The 27180-nt window shown below is 34.3% G+C and overlaps 1 protein-coding gene across 2 annotated transcripts in view; it reads right to left on the bottom strand.

Annotated features, from left to right (window-relative positions):
* Positions 1 to 1407: 1407 nt before the first annotated feature.
* The window catches only part of LOC119081623 (sex peptide receptor), a 65544-nt gene continuing 39771 nt past the window's right edge, over positions 1408 to 27180 (bottom strand). Inside the window, exons 3-8 of one of the 2 annotated variants that reach the window (XM_037190671.1) lie at positions 10000 to 10427; positions 9752 to 9917; positions 9546 to 9672; positions 6049 to 6237; positions 3099 to 3263; positions 1408 to 2497 (exon numbers count right to left, since the gene is read on the bottom strand). In XM_037190671.1, coding sequence (XP_037046566.1) covers positions 2176 to 2497; positions 3099 to 3263; positions 6049 to 6237; positions 9546 to 9672; positions 9752 to 9917; positions 10000 to 10377 — 1347 coding nt within the window. In that variant the 5' untranslated portion in view covers positions 10378 to 10427 and the 3' untranslated portion in view covers positions 1408 to 2175. The remainder of the gene's footprint in view (positions 2498 to 3098; positions 3264 to 6048; positions 6238 to 9545; positions 9673 to 9751; positions 9918 to 9999; positions 10428 to 27180) is intronic. The other variant, XM_037190672.1, reaches the window with a different exon arrangement.

Raw genomic sequence — 27180 nt, 5'->3', positions numbered from 1 at the left:
TATTGTCATTGTTGGACATTATCGTTTTTGTCCAAAAATGCTGGCGTCCTCAATTAATTACCGGATAATACGGTAGCTACGAAACTAACCAAGCTTAAACTTAACCGCAGACAAATGTGTACAGGCTAAAGGACAGTAAGTTCTAACAGCTGCAAGTCAGCGAATAAGTGAAACAAAGACGAAAATCGACGATTTGGAAAACCAGTCTTTGAACCTTAATTGGAATTCCTGTTTTTTTCATGTATCTCAAAAAAATGTCCGCAATAATGATTGTGTTAGCTTTCAAAGAAAATAGATTTGGTTGTATCGGTTTGACCAGCTCTGAGAAAACTGAGCAGTTTATGGAAATTTCGTTAAATTTATCTGCTCACTTTTCGCAGAGCTGGTATTCAAACGAAAACAACCAAAACTAAGTTTTATTTAAAGCTAACACATTCGTCGTCGTTATTGCGGTCGAATATTTTCCAAAAAAGATTCTGATGAAAAGATATTAACAAAAATGAAAAACGAGACACGCAAATTTTGGCCACAGTTTTAGCTAAGCATCGATGCCTCTTTAAGAAAGAAAAACTTTCTCGGGGTATTTGTTCTATGCTGTTCAATCAGATATGATCAAGGGTAATGTTTGGTAAGAGCTTGCTTGAAGTCGAAAATAAATTCATCTATAAACATATTTAAAAAATAAAAACAATCAAAAATGAGGCGCTAGATTGTAGTGGTCCACTCTTTATTTCCAAAAATAGGCGTTTTATGCATTGAAAATGAGTAGATGAACTATCTGGTAGTGACGTTATTCTTAGAGAAGTGGTGGAATTTTAGATACAAGTTTGGTGAGCCCCATTTGTATGGGCATACCTTCCGAATCCGTACACTTGTTCACTGATGGACATTGCGCCGATTTCAAACCAAAAAAAAAAAACAACGTAGAATATGAAATGTACAACAGTCTGTGTTAGCTCCTTATGGAACTTGGCTGGGTAGTTTAAATAAAAATATTCAGTGCGTATATATACATACACGTTATACGTAAGTGGTCACTACGCAAATCCAGTCTATCTATGACTTTTACTGTGGTTTGAAGAATACGTAGAATTTTGTGTATAAAGTGCTAGTCTATTTCTTCTTATATCATTGATGAGCCATTCCCAAAGTAACCGAATCGATTTGTTTTCTTTCTACCATTCAATTTAAAATTTCTCTTTCGCACTTGTAAAAGGTATTGTATTAGATTTGGTACCTTTTGGAAAACGTCTACTCCATTTTCAGAATTTTCACAATACCTTTTGACTTGTCGGCACATGCAAATTCGTCCTATCGACCTCTTCTTCTGTTGCGCTGCGCTCTTATCTGTTGAAATTTGAAAGTCATTTCATGTTATCGAGTGAAAAGGAAACTACTTTGTGGGCTTTGCATAAACAATTATTTATTGAAATTTATTTGGTTTTTTGTAAATCGAAGCACATTTCTCGGGCTCATTGGAAACGTACACCGATTTAGAGATGTGAACAGTAAGTTATATAGTTAGTTATAAGTACATCGTTAAATATATATTTTTTATCTTTTTTTTTCTTAAATGCATAATAAAAATGAAATCCACTAGCAGCTATGATTATACAAAACGAGCGATATTATAACCAAAAATCCTGTGTAAAGACAACGGTTATTAGTTATTGAAAAACATTGACTTGGATTTTATTATTATTATGTACAATTCTTAATGTAATTGATTTTGGATGTATTTAACAGCTAGCTAGATACGTTTTTTTTTACAATAAACCTTCACAAAATGAGAACTTTTATAAAAATATATTTCTGGTATTATTATCATCAAAATTAATTTTTTTTCACATTTCATTTTACAATTAAAAATCATTTTTACGACTAATTTTTTACATTAATAATAATTCATATTTGTGTCCATAACAGTTTAGTAAATTCGTATCATTTTTTTCTCTCCACATTTTGTTTATTTATTGAAATTATTAAAATTTATTTAAATTGAATGCAACGACCCATTAATTGTGTGAATCTAAATGGCGTTGAGAGATATTTTTGCAATTCATTAAACACCTCATTAAAATTGTTTTCGTTGATTATTTACAAAATACGAAAAAAAGAAATTTACATTTCACTGTTCTCTTTCTGTTCGATATTTTTCCAGAAAAATACATTTAGTCAAACGCACGTTGTATTCAATCCCGTTATTCTAGTCATTTCAATGTTGGACAGTCTCGTTTTAAAGAAAACCGCTTTGAAGCTTGTTCGGAATTGCTTCGACATTAATCCGTACAGTACAAAGCCCACAGCAGCATTTATCAGCGCAAGTAAATCCATTAATTCACCGAACAACTGATAGCAGCGTATAAAAAAGCACTTTGGTAATATTCCACTTAATAGACCGAAAATCCCTTGAGGAAATTCCGTTATTAGGAAAAGCAGTAGGACGGCCACCAACAGCATAGTAGTTCGATCAGTTCTTTTCTCGCAACGCGAAGGTCTAGAGTTTTACATAAATGGACAATCCATACAATGTGATTTGATAATTGTTATTTACGACATCGCATGCAAAGTACTATATTAGGCTGTAGATACGAGAGGCTGGTTGTCATAATACACATCGTGAGCCTAATAAAGTACTTTATCTACCTAGGTGAAATAATGGCAGTGAAAAAGTGCTATTATTTCGCCGTCGGTAAATAAAATAGCGTATTCACCTCTGTCCAAGTGTCTAAATAAACATGTGGACAGAGGTGAATAATCTACTATTGCACCGATATTCATTCAACGATTGAGCAACAGTGGCATCTAAGAGACACCTTTTGTACATTACAGTCAGAGGCAATGAGCAATTTCAGCATGAATTTTCTTCTGCTGTTTTTCAGCTGATCCACACATACAATCAAAACTGTTTATACGGTTGAATCTGCTACATACATATGGGTAGTGTTAAAACCATATAAAGTCGTAAACACTTTTGATTGTTTGTGTGGATCAGCTGAAAAACGGCTGAAGCAAATTCATGGTGAAATTGCACTGCCTCTAACTGTATGGTGTTAAGTTGCATACAATTTAATAATTTTATTGAAAGATAAATTTACCTATGACCGCTGTTCAAAATATTTGGTGTAGGTTGGCTGTACCCCTTCAACTTGACTTTCCTCTTAGCAGCTTGACACAGCACTCGTATTAATATAAAGCTGATCACAGTTAACACCAAACATGGTAAAAGCTTTATTATCACAGAGTGTACCCAAAAATTAACACTGTGAAAGAAAATCAAAAATATTTCATTTAGACTAGGTAGGTGCCGATAAAAGTATGTTTCAAAAATAATAAAATCAGCGTCGAGCAATATGCATGAGGGTGTTTCGATAAGTGAGACGAAGGTATTTTTGGCTTGACCATGGGTGTCAATAATTTCGTAAAAGACGTTGAACTCCCAAACAACAATGACTCGTTTTCAGATCGCAGCCATGATAAATGTAAGTTCGACAAAGAACAAAAAAACTAATTAATTTATGCCTGCTATTATTCTACTCAGTCTGACAATTCGAAACCGTATCAAGTCTTAACGCAATTGTAATTTGGATCTTATACGAGAAATACCTTCATAATTAAACATCGTAAAGTTCTTGGCGAATAATTTTAATCTCGACAAAAAAGTTTTTTCACTTAATGAAACACCTATACGAAACTTTTAATGAAATTCTAACTAATAATTTGTAATTCATGAAAATTCAAAGAAAACCTAAGCATGAAAAGCTTTTTCCTAAATAACAGTTTCGTATATTATATTCTCACCCAGAATGGGTTATTTTGTAAATCGTCCCAGTCATTTGCATTATTGCCGCAATCAATTCTTAAAACTAGTGTATACTCTGACGATAAACGAGTTTATTCAACTAATTAAACTCATACGAGCGTATCGATGATTTATTTGTAGGATGATAGTAGTAACCATTAATAAACCACTCCACTTACAAATTATTTTCTTGGGTTTCTTGAAATGCGAAGATTGATTAAAACTTGTATTTATCATTAATGTCGTCGTAACCAATTACACATACAGACAACAATGGATTTGATTTATTAATGCAACATTACGAGAGGGAAAAAAAATAATTTTACGATGCATTTTTCAAGCGTATATTTTATATATGCTAAAGACATACAACGCTAAAAAAAAGTGTTGGGACATTATGTATGAATGCTTTTTTATCATAATTTAAATATTTACAGGGTAGATGTTTGTATATGAATAAGAAATTGAAATTGTCAACCGTTTCGACGGTCGGAATACTCAGCTGAATTTAAATGAAGTTTTAATATTTCGATTCAGTACGATTTTGGTATATTATTTTACCCGCTACAGAACGATACGAGGAGAAGACATGAATATGCGATTTGGCATCTGTTAACGAAAAAAATCGGATATGAGTCTGGGCCAGTGTTCTAATAAAATGAATGTTGAAATTAATGAAGTAATAGATTTTATATCAAACACTCTAAAAAAGCAGTAACAGATTTAATGATTTTAATGATTACATGCCTAACAGTTTCTTGTTTGAAAAAAAAAATCTTTGAAACTGACGAAATTGAAGTCTTTGTCTTTAACTTAAGTATACAACTTAAGTATTTGCGACAAGTCGAAACAGCCACTTATAGAACGTACCGTAGATGTACTTTTAATTTTATTCATACGACTATAGATTCACCGATTAACATTGACTGCAAAATACCAAACAAATCGTTCGTTCAATACGACCACCGGCTAGACATGGCTTACAAACCATTATGATTCGTACGAGTCTTAAGAATGTCTTTATTAAATTAAAATTAACATTTTCCGACATCGTAACATTATGAATTACAAAGAATCATAAATGAACTTAACAAAGGGTTCAAATGACTGTATAATGGTTGAAGCAATTATTCTTGTCGCGATCGTAGGTTTTCATAAATTTATTATTTTAATCTTTGCTCGATGTCGGTGTGAAGTACATAAAATTTGTATAAATTCATCTTTTATGAGCTGCGCAAAAAGACATCTATTTATAAACATTTTCTTTCAATTAAACGTTCACTTAAAGCTGTTCGATGTCATTTCAAATTTAATTCAGATTATTATATCAAATATTTGTCATGGAATTTAAGCTCAAAAGCTTGGATACATTGCTGGTATTCTATCATGTCATAAGTCAAATTCATTCAGTGGGTAGTGAATGGATGAATGGTGACTGAGGGAACGGTCTCTCAAGTGGATAGTGGTGATAACTGCATGCAAATGTAAGACATCGATGTAGTTTAAAGAAACTGGCAGCATAATCTATTCGGGTAAATTAATTTTGCATTGACATGTTTCCAAACTTGAACTCTGGTGCTATTGTTCGCAAAGCGATTTCTCAGCAGAGTGAAATTCGAAAACATAACCCCATACGTTATGAAATGCATTTTATAGACGCACTGCAGTGCATTATTTAGATTTTGTAATTATCAAACGATTACAATAAAGTTTTGTAATTAATTTATACGTAAGGTATGGTGAAGTCACCTCAAATGCATGAAGTTTGTGTAAAATATTCAATGGTGTCACCAAAGTTTGGAATAAATCAAGCTAACAATTTTGTTTTACAAAGCTAAACACTAAACGCAGCGTCGACTCGTCTTACAAAAGTATACCCCAGAATTCCAGGAAAATAATTTAGATTTTAGCAACGCTAAAATACACAAAGACGAGGCGTAACATTCATTCTTTAATTATGGAACTCATTATGTTTTGTCGAAGCAAAATTTGATTACTTTTTCTAAATTCGAAATTCGTTAAAAACAATAACTTATAATATATATAACGAATTTTCGACGACAATGACAAGCCGCTTTAAACGTGTACTTAATAGCTACTTAACATATATAAATTAAACAATAACAAAATGATTTCCGTAAATAATTCCCCCGTTAACTAAATAAGCCACTTAAATAAATCAACCACACAACGTTGAGCATAAATTAACACAAAAGAGACGAAAACAATATGAAAATCTTATTTACCTGTACAGCCATGTATCCTCCTCAGCATCCAAAAGATAGGTCATCGAATAGGTAGCGTTGTTAAATTTCTCATTCACTTTAAAGACAAAATATGTTGGCATACATAAGATTGGTGATATTACGAACGAAACCAATATTGCTTCGCCACAATGCGATAGTAAATGGGTGGCAAACTTTCCGTGTGGATGTCTGTGAAATAGAAAATATTAATTGAATATGGTTGGAGAACGAAAAACGTATAGATAAAGTGCAATTTCCATGAAATCATTTTCAATCGGAAAAATAAGTGAAAAACTTTTCCCGAATTCCCAAAACTTATAACTGAGGAGGAAACGAATATTTTCTCATTTCCGAAATTCTGCTACTCATTTTGATGGAAACCTTAGAACAGACAAAGTGTCGCCTGCCGGCCAAATAGATTAATGTCGTTAAATATAAGAACTAACCCATTTATACCAGGAGATATGAATAGATACTTGCTACATACGAAAATAACTGTCCAAAATGTCTATACTCGAAAACAGGAACTTTTCGCTATAAACTTGTGGCAACTGTATTATTTCCACAAAACTAATACATTTGTAATGTACTGTCATCTGGTATATCCCACTAGTGGCATCCAATTAAAAACGAATTAATGGAAAACACAAACAGCTTAAATAAGACGTCTCGAAGAAGTAAATGTTATTTTAATTAATTAGGTAAAGTTTGTTGTGTGTCCATTTTCAATTCACTGCTTCATTTGCAATGGGAAGCGAGATAATGCGAGTAATCATACTATAAAGAAAATCATTTGGCACTCTTTACTTTGTACAGCAACTTAAAAAACCATTAGCCATGTACGGATTGTGCCGCCGATAGCGGAAATGGTCCTGGGATGAATTTCCTTACTCACCCTCTTATTTGCACTCACTACGTATTTGTGTCGTTGGTGAAAAAGCGACGAAATCTACTCATAGAAAATTTTCTTCAAAACTTTTAAGGATAGGCTCGAGGACGGTAGCACGATTTTTAATTACACTGATGGGATGATATTTGCTTGCCGCCTGTGTTCGATAACCAATAATTATTGCTTCATATTTCTGCCCATCGACTATAATTTCATCCACAAAAAATCCGTGCACATTCAAGGAATTTCCACTTTCTCCCTTTCAGCTTTCATTGTGACAGACATTATAGTTAAAGTTATATAAGATACATAAATAAATTACGAATTTGAACGATGGGTAACTATTTTTTCGACAGGATTTCGGATCTTCCTCTCTTTTCTGTCAAACAAATTAGCTTCCGTTTAGGGATATGTAACCGCAAAAACACGTTTAGTGAATTAAATCTTAATGCAAGTAATCGCTAATGAATGGTAAAAGAAAAGATGTTATTAAATGAACCGGAGGATACAATTAAATAGATATGCGGGCATAGTAATAAGTTCATGAAAAAACAATATTTATTTACAGATACGTAGGTGGACGGTATATTTTAGGCAATTTCGCGAGTTGTAGCCCGAACGAAGTGAGGGCGACAAGCGAAAGTGCCTAAAATAAACCGTCCACAACAGATGCGTATACAACTTTTCATGCTGAGGGCCTAGATTACGAGAAAAATTCCGTAATTTATGCCCGAGGCATGACAATACGAATGTAATTTCACTTCAAAGGCAGAAAAATTTACCACTAGTTACTTTGACTGCAAATCTACACTTTTCATTTTGTGGTTGATTATAGTAGAAAGTCGGAACACGTTAAATGCTCATGAGATGCCTTTCACGTTGATGTAGTGGGATTTGGTTATTTGCGACAAATGCATTTAGGATTTTGACGGAGACATTCTGCATAGTGAGCGTTATGTTTTTCTACTTTCTATGGTGTGGTGCATTCACATGTTTCGGATGTCTAGGAAAGTACTTTAATTCGCTAACCGTCCAACCTGGGACATTGTCAAATAAATAGGATTCTTCTGGTATTAGTAGCCATTGCGAATCTTAGATCGCCGGATACATTAGGTTGGCTGAAGATGGTCAATAATAACCGCCTTTGATGAAATTATGGGATGCTTTGGTGTCTTTTACAAGCTTTACGACTGGTATCACTCATACTATGGCGTCCTTGGAACCGGCTGTGGTGATCCAAACGAGCTTTTCGTTCGTTACTGAATTAACCAGTGGCAATGCAGGTGTATAAGCAAGTATATTCCCGAATTCCCGAAATCTTCTTTTACTACTGCTCATTCCAGGGCCTATTTTTGGAAATTTTTTCCAAAATTTCCAAAAAATTGCTAAAAATTTCCAAAAACTGCTAACGTTCAAAACCCGAATTTTTCCATCATTTCGAACTGTTTTGGCAACTCATGAGCTCAGCCTTGTGTTTTATCCGGCTCTCAAAGATGATAGTGTTAAGAATCAAACAAAATAATTGAGAGTCAGTTAAAACTCAAGGCTGAGTTCAGGAGTTGGCAAAACAGTTCGAAATGATGGAAAAATTCGGTTTTTGGACGTTCGCAGTTTTTGGCAATTTTTGGCAATTTTTTGGAAATTTTGGAAAAAATTTCCAAAAATAGGCCCTGGCTCATTCACGTGAAATCATGTGAATGGACGAATGCATTGATGGTCGTAAGTTCGTAGGTCAATAAGCGCCCCATTCATCAAAAATGCTCTCCGGAAGCGATTCTTAATTGTTACAAGGATAATCAATGTGTTATGGGCGAAACGAACCCTAATCCGATTCCAACCAATCCAATTAAGTGGGACCAACCAGTTTATTTGTTTGTTTATCTTTTCACTATCAATATACTGCAGATATACTACGCAAAATAAACTCGCATGCGGTTTGGTTTTTGGTTATACGTTAGCTTGACAAAGCAATTAGCAAACACAATCACACCGTTACAGCTAAACTGTAATACTCCTTGTTTTAGCCGTCAAAACACAATGTATATAATTGCACATTATACATAATCAGTGAATGAAGGCATTTAAACATGTAAATTTATTTACGTTAAGGGGGTTAACATGTTCGTGTACATTTTACACCAGTAGAACTGTAGTTAAGTCGTAGCTTTTTATTTTTCTAACCATCCTGGAATGGCTGGGGGATGTAATGATAAAATTCTCTAAATCCTTTATTTACGTTCGTGTGTGTGTGTAAGCATTGCACGATAGACATTACATCGTAGATTAGTGTTTATTGTTTTCAATTATATTGCGCTATAATTATTGTTCTTGGTAGATTAGGAAGTTGGGAGAAGATTTTATTGGCTTTATCAGTAAAATGAAATGGACTTTATTGTTTTTGTCATGGTATTTCAATGATTATTTTGGTATTTAATTAGGAAGCACAAGGAGTCGCATCATCCATTTGTGCCATTGCCATTTCAATGTTGATATACATAAACTGTGGAAGCACTTATCGGTTATTTCTTCAATCTATTCAGACTCAATTTGTGTATGTTTTTTATGTGCTCAAATTAAATCAATCACTCATATCTAAAATTATACTCACTTTATCGCTACGTATCTCCAGACGGCCAATGTAACGGTCAGTGAAATTGATATCGTATGTAGAATTTGCGTGAAATTCATATGAAATAGCAAAAATGTTGCCATAGAGTAAGCATATCGATGTCCTTCTAAAAAACAAAAAAGGAAGAAAAAATTTCGTTGAAAACCAAAAACGTTCAAATAGCACATTGTCCGTCAAACACATACCTGCTGCAATGTAATGAAAATATGAGAATGGAATATATTCAATCATCACAAACATGTCAGCCACAGCGAGCCATTTTAGTATCATATTTATCGGGGTTTTACTCATATCTTTTCGTGTTAGCACAATGATATTCAATATGTTGGCTATCGTTCCGAATATGCATACCTGAACCGAAATTGAAATTTTTGTGAATTTTGTAAAACTATTATAATGTAACATGGAAATGTGTATCACAATTCCTACTAACCACGAGCGACACATAACCATGAAAGGATTTGTATCCCGAAATGGCATCATGAAACGAACCACTACAATATTCGGCACAAGGGTCAATATTATATTTGTGTGCTATATGCGGTTTGGATAAATTTAATTTGGAAATATTTAGTATTTCCAAAAATTCTTGCAAATTTCGCTGTGTTATATTGTATTGGCTTAGATTATACTGGGTGAAAAAACTGCTAGTATCAGCGGCCATATCTATGTTCGTTGTTGTGAATTCGATCTGTTCATTGACGGAAGGGTTGATGTGGGATTTTTCGTATTGCTGTTGGTCAAATAATGTTCTGTTCGAAGTAATCATCAGAAGCCATTCATAAACTTTTTGGCGTATGTAACTGTTCATATCCGAATTTGTGATTGCCCATATTGTTACACTCGATTGTTTGTTACGTCCTGAAAAGGAAAACAAAACCAAAAATTAATTCAAATATCCATATTAAATGAGGGAAATTTTTATTTGCAATTTCGTGATAAAGATTTAATCGGAAGATGTGTTATTATAGGGATTGATCGTATAAATTTTGGATATAAATGGGAGAAATATAAAAAGAGTTTAATTAGCTTTTCCTACTTAATAGCAGGATGTAGGATGTTTGCGATTCATCATACTCAAAAACTTATTTCTTTGGGAAAATCTACCCTTAACGTTGGGGTTAACGTTACATCTTCACTTTTCTATACTCATTAAAATAAGTTGGGTAAATAATTGCAGGATTCGATTCGGTTTATTTTTGTTTTGCCTAACTTTCTACTTTTCTTTTTCTTGTTAAAGTATTCCTTTTATTTTCATTAGACAGATCCAACACTCTAGAGTGTTGAGAATGCTTCATTTTCATAACATTCAATTAAAACACTTTTTCACTATCCGTATTTAATCAAAAGTTTCTTTCCATGCAATAAGACTCGACAAAAACTTTATCTTTCGAAATCTGAATCAACCTCACATTTGAGGTTTAGCATTTTATACAGAGTTTTTATCGTCTTAAATTATCCTTGCACTGATAAGCATTTTATACAATAAAATATACGACATAGCTAGCCCGAGATTCCCATTCCAGCGCCCCCATGACAATATATTGCTTTGACAGAACGAGTAACGTTGATGAAAAACAACTTCACATCTTGAAAACAAATTTTCATGTTTAAAGTTCACAAAGATTTTCACATTTTTCGATTGAAAATTTATCATCAAACTTCATGACAAACCATAAGCAAAACACATTGCTGCTATGAATATTAATAAACTTTATAAATGCGATTAGCTTTGTGTTTTATACAGAACAGACACATTTTGCATAATTTCTATCCGTTTCTAACTTGCATTTCTTGCACACAATGTTGAGTATATATTCGGTGGCTACAGGCCACGAATTTGAATATTGTTCTGTGTGAAGTACAATGCAATTAATATCCATTTAGAGCAATGAATATTTTGTATGTGATAAGAAGATCAGGTCAGGACCTATTTTAGGGAATTAAATTATCGAAAATTCCTGAATTTTAATATCTCTTTAATCTTATAAAAACTACATCTGAATGTAATAGAATTAGCTCAAAAACATAAAAAAAAACATTTAGATGCTTGTCTTTCCTAAGGTCGAAAGTGGCTTATTACATACCTAAGGTAACACGAGAAAGTTGGTTAGGTTTCAAAAAGCATGAAAAGACTCGTTTTCGAGATATTTCGATATATTGTTATTTTAGAGAAACAGATAAAAGGGGACGTAAAAATTAGGGAATTCTCATGAATTTAATTCGTTTAAAATAGGCCCTGGAACAAGCACAAATAATATTGTCAAACACAATGTTCGCCGCAACGTAGATTTGAAATGTCCATCTGTACATTTAGTGACTTTCGTTTCATGACACTTACACATTATGTGTCTGCAATGGGTTCGTTCTACACAAGTAAAGTGTAATAGTTATTTATACAACCGAGTGATAAATGCTTTTTTAGGTACTGAATGTGTAGATTGTCACTCGAGGTCGCGGTCCGAGTGTGACAATACACATCATGAGCCTAAAAAGCATTTATCAACGAGTTGTATACAATATTTTTCGCAATTTTTCAACATTTTTTTCAATAATTTTTCGCAGTAAAGGCAATGGAAAGTCCTACTTTTCGTCACTTGTTGCGAAAAATGTATTATTTAAGTTTTAAGCGAAAAATGAACCACCCATAAAAGACGAATTATTTCGGAATATATTTTTTGCAAGAAAATTATTTTTAAATGAATGTGGTGAGTGATTCCTGGAACAAAAGATTCGGATAAAGTAAGAGGGAAAACTGCAGATGGATGTACGTACGTACAAGTTTTATTCACAATCTCTTCACAATAACACAAAAAAAAAACTGATAATCCTAATGGACTGGTAAGCAAAGCATACTATATGATTATGGTGATATTTATCCTGCTTTTCTGAATATGCATTTCACATTTAGCTCACGTTCCAAACAAACAATGCCACAGTAGAAAAAAATAGATTCGCCACAATGAAAATTAGCAATCCCCTTCTGAAACAATATTATTTACTGCAAAATAACCTCATTGTTCGATTCGAAAATTTAATGGAAATTAATGAGAACTTTGAATAAATTGCAAATGCATTGTTTAGTATATTATTCATTATTGTGTGCTATAATTGCATGAGTACAAAATAAGTGTGCACGTTTATTTCATTCGTTAATTCGTCCCTACTAAAAGATTTTTTTTTATTTAAACTTATTCTAAGCAAAAGTTTTTAATGAAAACTAATTTTGGCTTTGCTTTTTTATCCCACATAAAGTTAAAATTGAGTTTTAAAAAAAGAAATGGATAGTAGACAGAGGGTATTATACATAGCTCACACAGTCACAGAAGTGAAAATCCGTTCGTTTGTTGGGTGGAAATCAATTCATCATTAATTTGCATTCTAATAAACCGAAATAGACGTACATCCATACTGTAATGAACATTATTTATAGACGAACATCTCTGCAAAATTTTTAATGATATCTACGGTTCATCCCTCCTGTTGAATCGCTTCTGTAGCATTAAAAATGTATAATTCTCCAGTTCAGTCTTTCAGTTTATCAATCGAGTGCGGCATCATAATTAGATGTTAGAATAATTTATTCCCGATCCAAATTCGTCCGCCCAATCAAACAATTTTCGATACATTTTGGTTTACATTCTGTTCAATTTTATCATAAGAAATTGATATTTCCTTTTAGTGTGACCGAGTAATTAGGTAATTAACCTGCTAGGTATTTCACTCTGCATCTGTTTCAACTATTCCAGATAAATTCTGTATCAGCATGTTCCGCAACAAACTATTGTTTGAATTTTCATTACTTTACCATTACCACAATCACATCTAAGATAAATAATCTGATTTACTCACATTTCATCCGACGCAACCGAATAAATGAATAAGTTTTAGCTTGTGCGCCCTTACATTATATTTTATGAAAATTGTTGCGATTATGCCAACTGTTGACTTCAAAGTTCAACAATCGAAAATTGTAGTAATGAGCTTAAAGCCAATTCCAAAGAATTATATTCACATTTCTCCAACAAATCATTTCGAATACGTGTCTACATCTATTTATTTGTCATTAATAATAAACGGTCTGTCGAATGACCTCCACGGTTGCGATTGAAATTGGACTTGTGTGTGGATATGTATTCTTAAAGTATTTATTAGCACTGAGTACTTATTTGTATGTTAACGCGTAGGTTTCTCCATTCAATAAACATAGTGGCAATGGATGTTTGTTCAGACTTACTGAGTTGTTGTACTCGCAAGAAATAGACAACTGATGGAAAAACGAGCAAACAATTCAAGGATAATGGAAAACATTTATCGAAATTATGAAAATATGATTGGATTGGATTATGGGTTGTGTTGAGAATTGTATCTCACATTCACTCGTGGAAATCCTAATCTAGACGGCCATTAGAATGAAACACATCAGAGTACACACGAACGGAGAAAAGAACGAAAAAGTCAGTTACAATTGTACGATCGATCAAATAAAGACGTGTTTCCGGGGACAACATCCCCAAGTCTCAGTATTTCATTGTAGTGAAACGTAGAATTCTCAACAAGTGGCGCAGCCTGAAAAAAAGCAAAATAGTGAAAAGCTAAAAAGAAAAAAAAAAAAACAGTGACGGCTATAGTTTTGTGTGGATGTCAATGAAAAAACAAATCGGCGAAAAGTTGCAACATGAAAGGAAAAGTGTCGAGTTTTCCGAGCGAAGAAATAGAATCTAGATGGAAAAATTCTACACGCTTCGTTCGAACGCAAAGTTACGGTGAAGTGACGAAGATTGCATTTGGCGAACCGTTTGTTTTCCTCAAAGTGGTCATGGACGTAATTTACAGATCAAAGACCCTGCTATTGAGCACTCGAATCAGTCGTTGACTTGCAAATAATCCATCATTCAGTTGAACCAATATGAATCAGAATTTGGTAAAATTCAACAGCTGCTGTGAAGGTTGAAACGATCGGTAAATGAATCCTACCACCCAATGAATCGTTAAAGTAAAAAGTCATAAAACCGTTGCGTACGGAGAACGCAATCAGAGTCGATCCAAGTTTGGAAGCGAAAAATCAGCATTTTGGTGGAATTCGTCCACAAAACCACACAATGCATCGTTTGATTGGACCCTTGTTGGAGTCGTTTGCATTTTCGACCAGGTGAGTGCACTCATGACTTTGGACATTACTGTGACGTTGGGTTGAGTAGGACGTGAGTTGAATGTATGCAATTTATAGGACAAGTGGTTTCGTGGTAGTGTTAGAAATCAGCATCGCTTCCTACCGTACGTTTGCGTTCGTGTGGAGGAGTGTGTTGTTTGAGGCTAGGCTCAAAGAAGTGGAAAATTGTTCACGATTGTTTTACAGCGGGGTTTTTTTTTTTTTTTTTTAATTTTTCTTGAGCTCATTTTGTGTTCCGCCGAATTGATGTGATGTCTGTAATTCAAGTGTGAACAAATTTGAAGGTTCTGTGATTGGGCGAGGGTGATCAGCTAGAATAACGTTATAGATTGAGGTGGGAAATTGACTTGACTGTGGACGAAGACGAACACGAATGGTCGAAAATGAACTGGTTGTATCGTGTGAACGTAGCAGTGCCGAGACAGTATATTTACAGTTGCTACAGCAGCAATTACCAAGATGATTTCGAACGGCAACTAAGTACATCGGTGTGACTACGAACGGCAACATAATGATGTGAACAATTTGTTGAAAATGGGCGCACAGCCAGAAGGAAATGGATGAATTGTTGGTAAAAGTCAGATAAAGAGTAGAGGTAAGATATTTGCCGGGGATGTGGCCGGAGTCAGCTCACCGGAGTGTGGATTGGGCACAGGCGGTAAATATTCTTTCAAGAAACCTCGAAATTTATTCTTACCAGACGCATTGGCTATATGAGATTTTGGTTGGAACTGCAATGGACTTAATATTAATCGTAGCGAACGAATACTGGCGTACCATTCTGAGAGAGCGTAAAGAAAAAGTAAGAAAATGCAACGGTAGGAGCATGTGATCGGACTAGTAGCATCCGATGATGCAATATTGCAAGGTCGTAGTGGAGTAAGCAAGAGAAAAACTAGAGATGCTTTGTCGAATATTGGTTTTGGCAGTAGTGGATGACGTTTGGTCAGTGATGTGCTGAGAAAGGATAACGAAAAAGGCATCGTCCACATGCCAAATCGATGAATTCAAGTTAAGTGAGCGACTTGGCAACCTCCAGAAATTCAACATCAAACTCGGTTCGGTCAGAATTGAGACGAAATAATCCATCAGATTCGGCTGACGATACAAATTGGACGGTGGGAGTTTTTCCTCAACTGCCACAAATTGAAATTGAAGTACAGTACAAATTGGTTGGCCATTAGACGCAACATGGCAATTCGGTTGGTCATTGGACGCAACACGACGAATTGGTTGGTCATTGGGCGCAACATCGCTGAGATATTCGGTTGGTCATTGGACGCAACACGACGAATTGGTTGGTCATTGGGCGCAACATTGCTGATATTTGGTTGGCTATTGGACGCAACATTCAGTTGGTCATTGACGCGATGAGAATTTGGTTGACCGGAGCTGACAATATTATTCGTGGCGCTACGAACAGGTAGACAATAGTAGCGAACTACTATGTGCAAAGAGTTTGAATTTCAGAGGGAAGAACGGCAATAAGTGGATCAGCAAGGAGAGTAACAGTGAAACTCTACAGAATTTAACCAACGTAAATGAGCAGGAAGACGTAAAAGAAATCATCAGTAAAAGGTCCAACGTGGTAGCAAGCACACCCTAGACACTTCGCCAGAAAATATATGTGAATAGCCTGAATAGTGTCACACCCTTGGTAGCAAGTGAGGTTTCATATCGACTTAAGCTAGTGGAGGACTAGTAACGTCTCAGAAACGAGTCGACATCGAAGATGATTGGACTGGTAACATCACATCAACAACTGAAATATCAATTGATTTGATCGGTGGCGGACGGGCAACAGTGAAGAAACGAAGTTTACATAAAAGATAGTCGGGTCGGATTAGCAACATAAGAAGACGCGCAACACCTGAATTTGTTTGGCCAATGGAGGAATGGCACAGCATCCAATGATAGAACGGAAAAAAGGTCGGAATTTGTTGGATCGATTGCAGACAGTAACGCAACATCTAATGGTGAAGATTAACATCGGAATTGGTCAGTGGCCGACTGGCAACAGTGGCGAATGAAATCTTACGACGGACATTGCAACCACTAATTACAGACAAAAGTAAAATATTTTGAGTTCTGACGACTCGAGGAACGAGAGATTCGATTCGAAGCATCGTAATGGAAGTGAAATTTCGTACGCAAATGATCGTCGAGCCGAAGGGGACGACATCGAAATGGAAACGCACTAAAGCAATGGACAAGTCAAAGATGATTGAGCCGTAGTGAATCGATGAATTAACAGCGACATTATTCAGGCTCTAATGGATGGTCGGACAGTAGTGGTCGACGATAAATACACACAAATTCGAAATTCACGTGGTAGTACATGGTCGAGTCACAGTGGTCGACAGCAAGAGAAGTGTAACGATACATTACGCACGCTAAATGATGGCCGAACCGTAGTGGTCGCCATCAAATTGGAAGCGCGAATTCACGCAATGGGTGAATGGTCGAGCCGCAGTGGTCGACATCGGATGAAACACAGCACATTCAACGAAAGAGCTAGTAAAATTTCATGGATTGTTTTGGTCAGTAGCGAAGTAACTGGCAACTGTGACGAGGAAAGCTCTCAATCGGAATTGGTCAGTATCGGACTGACAGTAATGTCGACAATAAATCTGCATTGAAATTGGTCAGTATCGGACTGGCAGTAATATCGACAAGAAAATTTGGCAGCATGCAATAACAGAAAGAAATCAGGATTCAGTGCAGCATTCAATGAAGACAGTACCGCAGTGGTAACAACGAAAAAGCGAGGAACATGGAAGTATGTTGAGGAAGCGAACATTTTGGAATCAGATTTGGTTGACCTCAATAACAAGGTTATGGAAGGTCAAGGTGGGAGTATGTTGAGAATTGTATCTCACATTCACTCGTGGAAATCCTAATCTAGACGGCCATTAGAATGAAACACATCAGAGTACACACGAACGGAGAAAAGAACGAAAAAGTCAGTTACAATTGTACGATCGATCAAATAAAGACGTGTTTCCGGGGACAACATCCCCAAGTCTCAGTATTTCATTGTAGTGAAACGTAGAATTCTCAACAGGTTGAGCTTTTCAAGTTGTTCATGGAAGTTCTTAGAATTAAGTTTGTACGAGAAGTTAAATATTGTATCCAAACAATTCCTTCTCCATCTATCACGAGAAATTACTTTTTGAATATATGTTTACATCAAAATATTTTGTTTGTGTTTTCGTCGGCAACACTTTAATCATATAAATTTCGCACAAAGTAACTGTTACGTTGTAACATATTTGTCTTGAATGAGTTAACTCACAACTCACACTTTATTCGCTATCAATGAATCTCCACAATAATGCTATCCTCAATCCTCTCCATGTTCTTTCAATTTAAATTTTTCAATGTATCTACACCGGTCTACACATGTAGTCAACATATAAAATGAATTCAATGTCTGGCTCTTTCATATTTTCTGCTTTTATCTCTTTGTTTCAGTCATGATCCTGAAATTTATCTAAAGACTTAGTTGCTGAGTGTATAGTTGCATAAATGTGCCGTTTTATATCTTTCCGGTTTTATTTTACTGTATTTTTCATAATTTTCACTTCGCCAGCGTTTTGTTGAGATCAAGTGGAGTGTGGATTTAGGACTTAGACGTCTACGTTGAAATAATTTTGCAAAAGTAACTCAAAATTGAAAATGAAAAATTATGTAAATTACAGTGATAAATAATATATGTGCAAGAGGTGAGTTCAATTCCCTTAGGATTTCCGAACTTCATGATTTCCGCTTGATACATGACCTACAACACCTTCTTATTCCAATCTACATCTTTCGGCACCTACAAACACAAACTTTTTTCTGTTGATGACATACTCATGTCAGCGATAACTAAATTCTATTCATACAGATAAGTTTCACCGTCAGTTCAATCCCTAAAAAACAAGATTTGTGTCACTCCATATTTATGGGTAAAATAAGAAAATCTTTTCCCTTTTCTTTCTTGATAATATCTCTAAACCATATCAGCACACACAACCCGCTGAGTGCTCATATATTCGCTATTTCTCTAATGTAGAGATTTATTACTGCATAGAAAGTTTATGTCGAGTATTTTACTGTTACTGTTACATATTAGCCTTCAACATAATAAGGCACATAATAATCATTTTTATGTATATTTATATCGATGATGTAGGTACTTTGTAAAGGAACTCTCTGAATATTTTCGCCATAAGCGGCTCCTATATTGCATGATTTTCCCACAATTTTTCCTTTATTCGCATCAAGTTGACATGTAAATATATTCATATCTTTTCAAAGATGGTATATTGAGCTCCGACACTTGTGCGAGTGTGTGTACCCAATTTATCATCGACTATTCAAATCATCTATGAACCAATTTATGTGTAAACAATTTTTTTTTAAAGCTGTTACTGAAACAAACTTATAATGTTATTAATACTGCATTAGCATTCACAACACGATTCATTTGGTAACACGAAAAGGAAATATTAGAGTGAGTTGACGACCGAATTTTTAATTACTTTAATTTATAAGTATAATACAGTGACAAACAGAACGTCAGACCATCGTTTTAAAATGTATATTCCTTTAGGATCTAATTGAAAAAGGAAAGAATATAAGAGTTGCACTCACAATTTGACTCATGATGTTTTGAAGACTTCTTCACTCAAAGATAAAAAAAGTTCAAAAAGAAAGTTAAAGAAACTTTCAACTTTCAATCAAAATTATCTCCAACGAACGGTTATGGGTTTGGTGTAACTGCAATAATTTTCAAGATACATAGTTGTTTTAAAGGAATGGTTCAGCTACTTCTATTTGAACTCATTTTCGTTCACCGCACTGCACACTAACAGGATTATTTGTCGTGTAAAATTGTTTCTGCAACTGAGCTGCGAAAAGTGAATTTTTTCGTGCATGCTTTGGGTAATGTATGAAGGGTCTTTTATCACTGTTCCTAATGTTTTTTAAATGAGAACTCAAATGCTCAAATGCTTTTGGTGCTTAAACTTACTCTTCATATTACATATCTTCATTATCCATTCAGGGCGACAAAGTTATACTACAAATACGTAAGTGCCTGTCTTTAAAATCTCAGTATGGAATTGGCCTGCGAAATTGAGTGTTTTTGTCACACGATGTGACACTTCCTATCTATAGTGAAATAAACAACCCCATTTCTCAACTTGTTGCATAAATAACTTTTCGTGTACCAAAGTTGTTAGTTTATCATTTCAATCTACCGGGTTAAACAAACAGAATTTTCATTCAAACGTTGCCTGAATTATTTATTTTACAGTGCAAGTGGCAAATTTGCGATTTTGTTTGTTAGTTTCTTTTTGCGAGTATTAGTATAAAACTGAATGAATAAAAATGACAGGGAAACTAATTGTAAACGACATAACGAGGAAAATCTGCTGAACCAAAATTAAATTAGAATCGAGCAAATCGAAAATTGTTTTTATAATTTATTGAGTCAGGAAAATGTTAAATGACAAGGAATTAGTTTATTTTGGAGTAGTGATCAATTTTTAATAGTTAAGCCGATAATAATTAATTAATCCATTCGAAGCTTGTGATCGAAACGGCTTAATTTCCGTCTCAGTACCCACCACAATAAGAAACTTTGTTTATGTGGATTATCTACTGCATTTCAATTAAGTTTTACGGTGCATTACTTGCATTACCACGTTCCTGTCCCATAAATAATAGACGTGACTATACAGCTAGTTGAGATATTTTTATTAAAATGTCAATTTCCATTATCACACAAAAACAAATTTGGAAAGTTTTCATACACTTTTCACACCTTGTCGAGTGTATAAAAACCAAACGCCATTATACCACAACAGCGGAACAGGTAATTTTAAAAACATGTAAAGATTTTTATACCCTTTCGTTTATGTAAATTTTTTTTATGTCATCATAACATGTATAGAATGTATCGCTCCTGGGAATAAAAAAGAACACTCGCTGACCTTACACAGTTTGATCAAATACAAGTGAAAATTTGGTTATGGGTAAAGTACGTACAGCTTTCAGTGGGTTACAGATAGTCGAAAAAAAAACAACATAAAGCTGATTGACTATGCAAGTTTAGTTTTAATCACTTGTAAATCGTGTAGTCTGTCAAACTGTAGAATACCCATGATGGGTTTTTTTTTGTAAAACATGTAAATTGGGATTCCTATACCATACCACCAAGTCAGGGTAACAGAATAGTTCAGTATTGCTCATAGAGAAAATCAATACTTTATAAATTGTAGCTGTAACAGTCAGTATACCGATTGATTTACATAAACACATTCCTTCTTTAATTGAAAACATTAAGTGATAAAAAGCTTTTTTCCTATGTCGAGCATGACTTCATTTTTCTCAATATCTATGTCATTAGTATTCCGAGAATTTTTTTTTGTACTTCTCATTCGTGATCGGAATATATTCGAAGGGTTATTTCGTTCATGCAAAAACGAATTTTTAAGTAAATGTGACTTGATTATATTGATTGAACGATGTACTTCGAATTTAGTTAACATCATAAATTCGCGCCCGAATGGAGAACCTACATCACTTTCAATTTCGGTGCGAACATAAAACATGTGATGCTATTCGATAAACTCATTCGTACATAATGTATTACAACATGTGATCAATGGAAAATGCTAAACTTGTTTCAATGAAAATGTCTACAACATATATAATGTATAACTTCGATTGCTAAAAGAATATTCTTTGATAACACACCATGTTGTAAATATTGATAATCGATTGCATCGTAGAATGTTTATGTGGCATTTGGAAAAGAGAAGTTCGTGATTATATTGCTGGTAAATTTGTAGAAATTGGAATTGTAAAAACCTAGAATGGCAGATGTAATTGGGCGTAACAGAACGCATAGCTTCATCTCCATCCCATCCAAATATAAAAAATCAATCACAAATAGTTATTCGATGGTTATGCTCGTCTGTAATTCTGTCAAAGATTTTGGGCCGAAGTATTTCACTAATATAATTATCGAATCTTTTAAATACTTCTTTTGTTATTTCTATAGTGTATCATCAGTGTTGGATATAGTGTAGTTAATAAGGACCAAAATATTTACAGATCGGGTAGAGACAAACCAGTGATTGGATATTGTTTGGGATGTAAGAAAATGAGGTTTTGGAAGGGTAGCCAAAAAATCCCCTCCATACTTCCCCCCTTTCAGCCCTTCAAACTTCAAATGCAGAGGCTTCTTGTATGAATTATTGTGAAGCGACGAATGAGCGTACAACATTGAGTGGGTACTCAAATGAAAGCTAAAAGATCAAAGTTTTTTTCTCGACAAAAAAATTTCCAGAATTTCCAGGGGTAATCTTATGGTGTATGAGTCGATTTTGCTGTTTGTAGTGTTCGACAAAGTTCGCCGAGGGTGGAAAATTTCAATATTTTAGCCGAGTTCAAGACCGGAATCATTTTTGCAAATCTAAAAACTTGTTTTCTTTCGTTTTTGAGGCACTCTGAGCCTACCCAACAACTATCACACCTGTATAATAAAAAAAAGTGACGAAAAAAATTTGCCATACAAAAAGGGTACCAATTTTTGATGAAAATTTACGATAACTGCTTCAATTGCGGAACATCAAAATAATTTTTGTTTGTAAAAAGTTTGGTAATGGGATGCTAAACGATAATAGCGAAGAAAAAAATATTGTTGTGAACTAATTTCAAAAAATATTTAACTTTAACCTCAAATTTAAAACTTCGTTTTTAAGAAAAGTTGGAAAAACTGCAAGGAAATCGGAAAATTCTGGAAATTTTTTTGTAGAGAAAAAAACTTTGATCTTTTAGCTTTCATTTGAGTGCCCACTCAATGTTGTACGCTCATTCGTCGCTTCACAATAATTCATACAAGAAGACTCTGCATTTGAAGTTTGAAGGGCTGAAAGGGGGGGAAGTATGGAGGGGATTTTTGGGCTACCCTTCCAAAACCTCATTTTTTGACATCTCAAACAATATCCAATCACTGGTTTGTCTCTACCCGATCTGTAAATGTTCGGCCTTTTTTGGTCCTTATTAACTACACTAATACAAAATATTTAACTTAATTAATTTAAACATGCATTCTATAATGAAAGACATAACACAGGTACAGGTCGGATTGACGGCCGACCACCTTTCCTTGGCATTTATTTGAATGATGAATAAAGTTACAAGTATTCTATCCCATTGTTTATTTTCGTCGTTCCTGGAGAGAGATTACGGCTGCATTTCTCTATTTTCTACCATCAAATCTGTGCACAGAAGTTGCACAAAATGTGTTTGTAATGTGCACATAATGTGCACATAAATATTTGTGCACATTATGTGCACATTACATACACATTTTGTGCAATTTCTGTGCACAGATTTGATGGTAGAGTATAGAGAAGAGAATAGAGAAATGCAGTCGTAATATCTCCCCTGTCAAGTGAAGATGATAAAACAGAGAATGCTTGAGTAGCAACCAAGCAAACGTCGTCTTTCTTTTAAATTATTGAGAGAACTAACTAAAGTTTCAAACTGCAACTCTGAAAATTATTTCGTAGAATCGTTTTACGAGCTCGATTGTGCAAACAATAGTTAATGCGAAATAGGAGAACAAGAGGACTTCAGATTTGTAATTCAAACTTTGTGTATAATGTTTTGAATTGCCAATGTACTATGTACCTGACAATAGCCTCTAAATTGGTTAAAAGGTGTTGCGTACAATTTCGAACTTTAGCTTTTCCTTCCAGTGTAATTGTATTTAACTAATCTGCTTCATATACTTCAGGTAATGGTGGTCCTGATGTAGTCTTATTATTTTGTCAGTTATTTCAAATGATAGAAATAGTCTCTGTATACACAATGTATTACACATGCATAAAACAGTCAGGACCAACCCACCGAAATGGGACACCGTTAAGTTTTATCCAACTTTATTCTGTGTTGTGAAAGTTTTCTACAAGTTTTCGTGGAAGTTTTAATTAAAATCTCAATAATTGAGTGACATGTCAATACACAGCGTTTCGATCTTTCCATGAGAATGTAGGCCACAATTAAATTCTCATTGCTAAATGTTAGAGACAAATTAGCAATTTCGGGACTTAAGTCATCCTTTCACTGTTGTATTTAATGAGGAATCGATAGTTTATTAAAAATTCAAAGCATTAATTGACTACCTAATGACAGGAAAAGTTTATTTTGAGTTGTTGATGACAGGTTGCACGTGGGTGTCGGTCGAGGGAGAAACCACTAGCTAGAATTTGTACTAATAATTTCCATACATTACACTTAATAGGAATCGATTCGTATGAAAGGTGATAGAAATTCTGACCAAAATGTTGGCTTCATAATATGATTTATGATCGTTTAACAAGGGACATTCAATAATATGCATATATCATTACCATTGGAGTTATTAATTTACCCTTTGTGTTGCTGCATAGCCTAGTCTATTTATTAGTGTGTTTCAGAAAATTGCTTCCCAAAAGATTTACTTAACAAAACTTTTTCTGGAATAATATATGGACTTCAATCCTATATACTATGATAGATGGGGAACGAGCTTAACAAAACAATATGAAAAATGTACCACTTTTACCGAATACCTTTTTCCTGTTGAAGTGAAGAAGTTAGTAAATCCATTAACATTAACATTTCTTTGCGATAATTAAATTCAAAGACCTGAAAAACTTTCGTCTCCACTCGAGTATAGAAGTCAGCGTTTATTAAATTTAAATAATTTTATTCAAACACTAACGTGGTTGTTTTTAATGGAACGTGAGGATGAGTTTTTGTTTGTACACTGTAGATGGTATATAGTCTTAGGTCTCAGTTGTGGAGCTTTATCTATTTTCCCTTTTTTTATGCTACTATGATTTTGTTGATGTTATGTTCGAAACGCAACCATTACCTGAATTTTTTATGTTGCTGCTGTATAAAAATTGTTGGATTTACCCAATTTCGTCTGCACATGGCTTATATTTAAATTCATATTGACACGAATAACTGACATAGCAAATCATTTAGCTCAAAGTCAAAATACATATCATTTGGAAAGCTTTTCCATAATATGTAAATCGAACGTGTAATGTGACGGCATAAAGTGAAATTTAAATTTCCCCGTAATGCTGCAGCAAAATATTCGTAGACTTAAAACAGCAATATGTGAAACATGTTAAACGACGTATGTGTTCGGCATATATTAGAGGTGAAAGCATATTCTGTTATGGAATATCCACCCCTAAAATTAAAATATTAAATATCTGCTTCTTTACGTGCTTTACATTTCTATGACCAACTTCTTCAGAATTTAGTAGATTGCCAGACATCCCGACTAAACTTGTTACTGACGAGTGATACATACAAGAACACACAGACTGTGCATAATGGATGATACCATTGTTGAAAGCCTCAATATTCTCTGCGAATCTGGTTCTTGTTCTCCCTAGAGCATTGGAACCGTTTATACCACATTGTATCATATGCTGAAACAGTGACTAGTCAATGCAATTTAATGGACAAGTTGGAAAGACCCCGATCGCATACCAGCTCACAAAATATTTTTAGAATGTTATTGTCATTGACATGGCCGATGGTCAGTATGTGGTAGCATCAAAACATCATTATCTAAAGTAAATGTATCTGTATCTAGAACATTACATTGAATCTAGAATTACGGTGACTTCATCTCCGGAATAAAATTCAGTTTTGAATCGTAGAAATTCTGTATGTGTTCGTGCTTTACAGAGATCCATTTATTGATAAAATGGTTGTAATAAAAACAAGTTGAACCCTGGGTGGAAGGTAATTGTTTTTGAAATAGAAAGATTGACTTATTCCATTGCCATGATGATTTCTATATTGTTTACCCAGAATACCATTATCTAAACAATTTTGCATCTAGTAAAAACCACGACATATATTATAGAGGGTAAATGTTTATGAAAGATTACTTTCCGTTGGAAAATTCTTCAAAGCGATTTTGGTAAGATTCCACGAATTAATCTTTCTCGATTTTTCCACTGAAAATTTTTTAGATAATCTAAACAATTTTTTACATGAAAAACTGTTCCGCGAATATTTTCATGATCCGAAAACATAAAACCGGTATTTTCATTCAGCTCTAAGCCATAACTTAAAAAAAAAACATTTTCCCCATGTTGCATTTTCATTATAGGAAAATATTGAAAAATATTTGAAAATACTTCAAGAATTGACATCTAATTTATCCTAGATGTATCGAAAACATCAAACAAATGTCGAGCGAAAAAATTGCAACTCAACCATTTTGCTATCGACACATCAAATTAGTCCATTTTGTGATTAAAATAAATAGTTGGTTTTTAACGGATAGAGTGAGAGTGTAGAAGATAGTTACTTTCTTTTGACAAATTAATACCTTCCAAATATGATGTTGGATTCGCTATTTGTTTAAGACAGAAGCCAAATTAAATATCAAATCGGAATGTTCTATTCGAATTTGCGTTTAAAACATTTTAGAAAAGGCAAACGTGTTCCCAAATACGACACATCTTTTACTTAATTTCTTTTTACATACATTTTACTGTATGACACCACGTTAACGTTAGGTCATTTTTTATTTCCGCTGTTGCTTTCGATAGCAGATGACTAGCCGACTGTTTAGTGTTCTTGTTTGGTCCTACGTGTTCAGCTTAAGACTTAAATTTTATGAAATATTAACTGTTGACATTATATTGTTTAACAAATAATCTCGGACTCATTTATTCTATGTTGATATTCGAAAGAGCGCATGGGATGACCTTTTACGGCCGTGTCATCTGTTATCGACAACGACAGCAAAAATAAGCGATGATTCCGACTTATGTGATCTCGTAAAGGAAAATAAATATTGATAGCAATGGGATTTTTTTTAAACTATCTCCAGACTTTCCGATTCGTATAGCTGCTTTTACTGATGTGCTTCAGCCTGAGATTGGAGATTAATTATAATAGAAAAATGTATTCGCAGAACGAAACCATTGGTACTTAATCGCTGATTTATAAGTTGATCTGTCCCATACTGTTTTGAAAAAGAACTTTTTCATAAAGCTGAAGATGAATGGAAATTCTGCGTAGAACACGGCGCGGTTGCATGAATTTTAACTGAGCATTTCGATGCACTTTTGATATTTTTGGATATTGTTAGTCAGCTCGGAGCCCTGAACAAGGTTACACAAAAAATTTTTGATTTTCATCCGTACCGTCGGTGACATTAGTGCATAGCCCAATGTCCAATTAGCCCATCCTGTCTACAGGTGGAGTGGTGGAAAACTGGTTGTAGTTTTAATTGATAGTGCCTGAAATTTTAATAACAGTTGTACAAAAATTTGGTGCCCTAAGTGCATGTGAAGCCGGCAGAGACACGCTAAAGTTGAAAAAACGTGATTTTCAAACAGTCATAGAGGTGTGGAT

The sequence above is a fragment of the Bradysia coprophila genome, unplaced genomic scaffold, assembly GCF_014529535.1.
Source record: "Bradysia coprophila strain Holo2 unplaced genomic scaffold, BU_Bcop_v1 contig_358, whole genome shotgun sequence".
Lineage (NCBI taxonomy): Eukaryota > Metazoa > Arthropoda > Insecta > Diptera > Sciaridae > Bradysia > Bradysia coprophila.
Note: the sequence above shows the minus strand (reverse complement) of the source record. Positions and strands in the feature narration are given on the sequence as shown.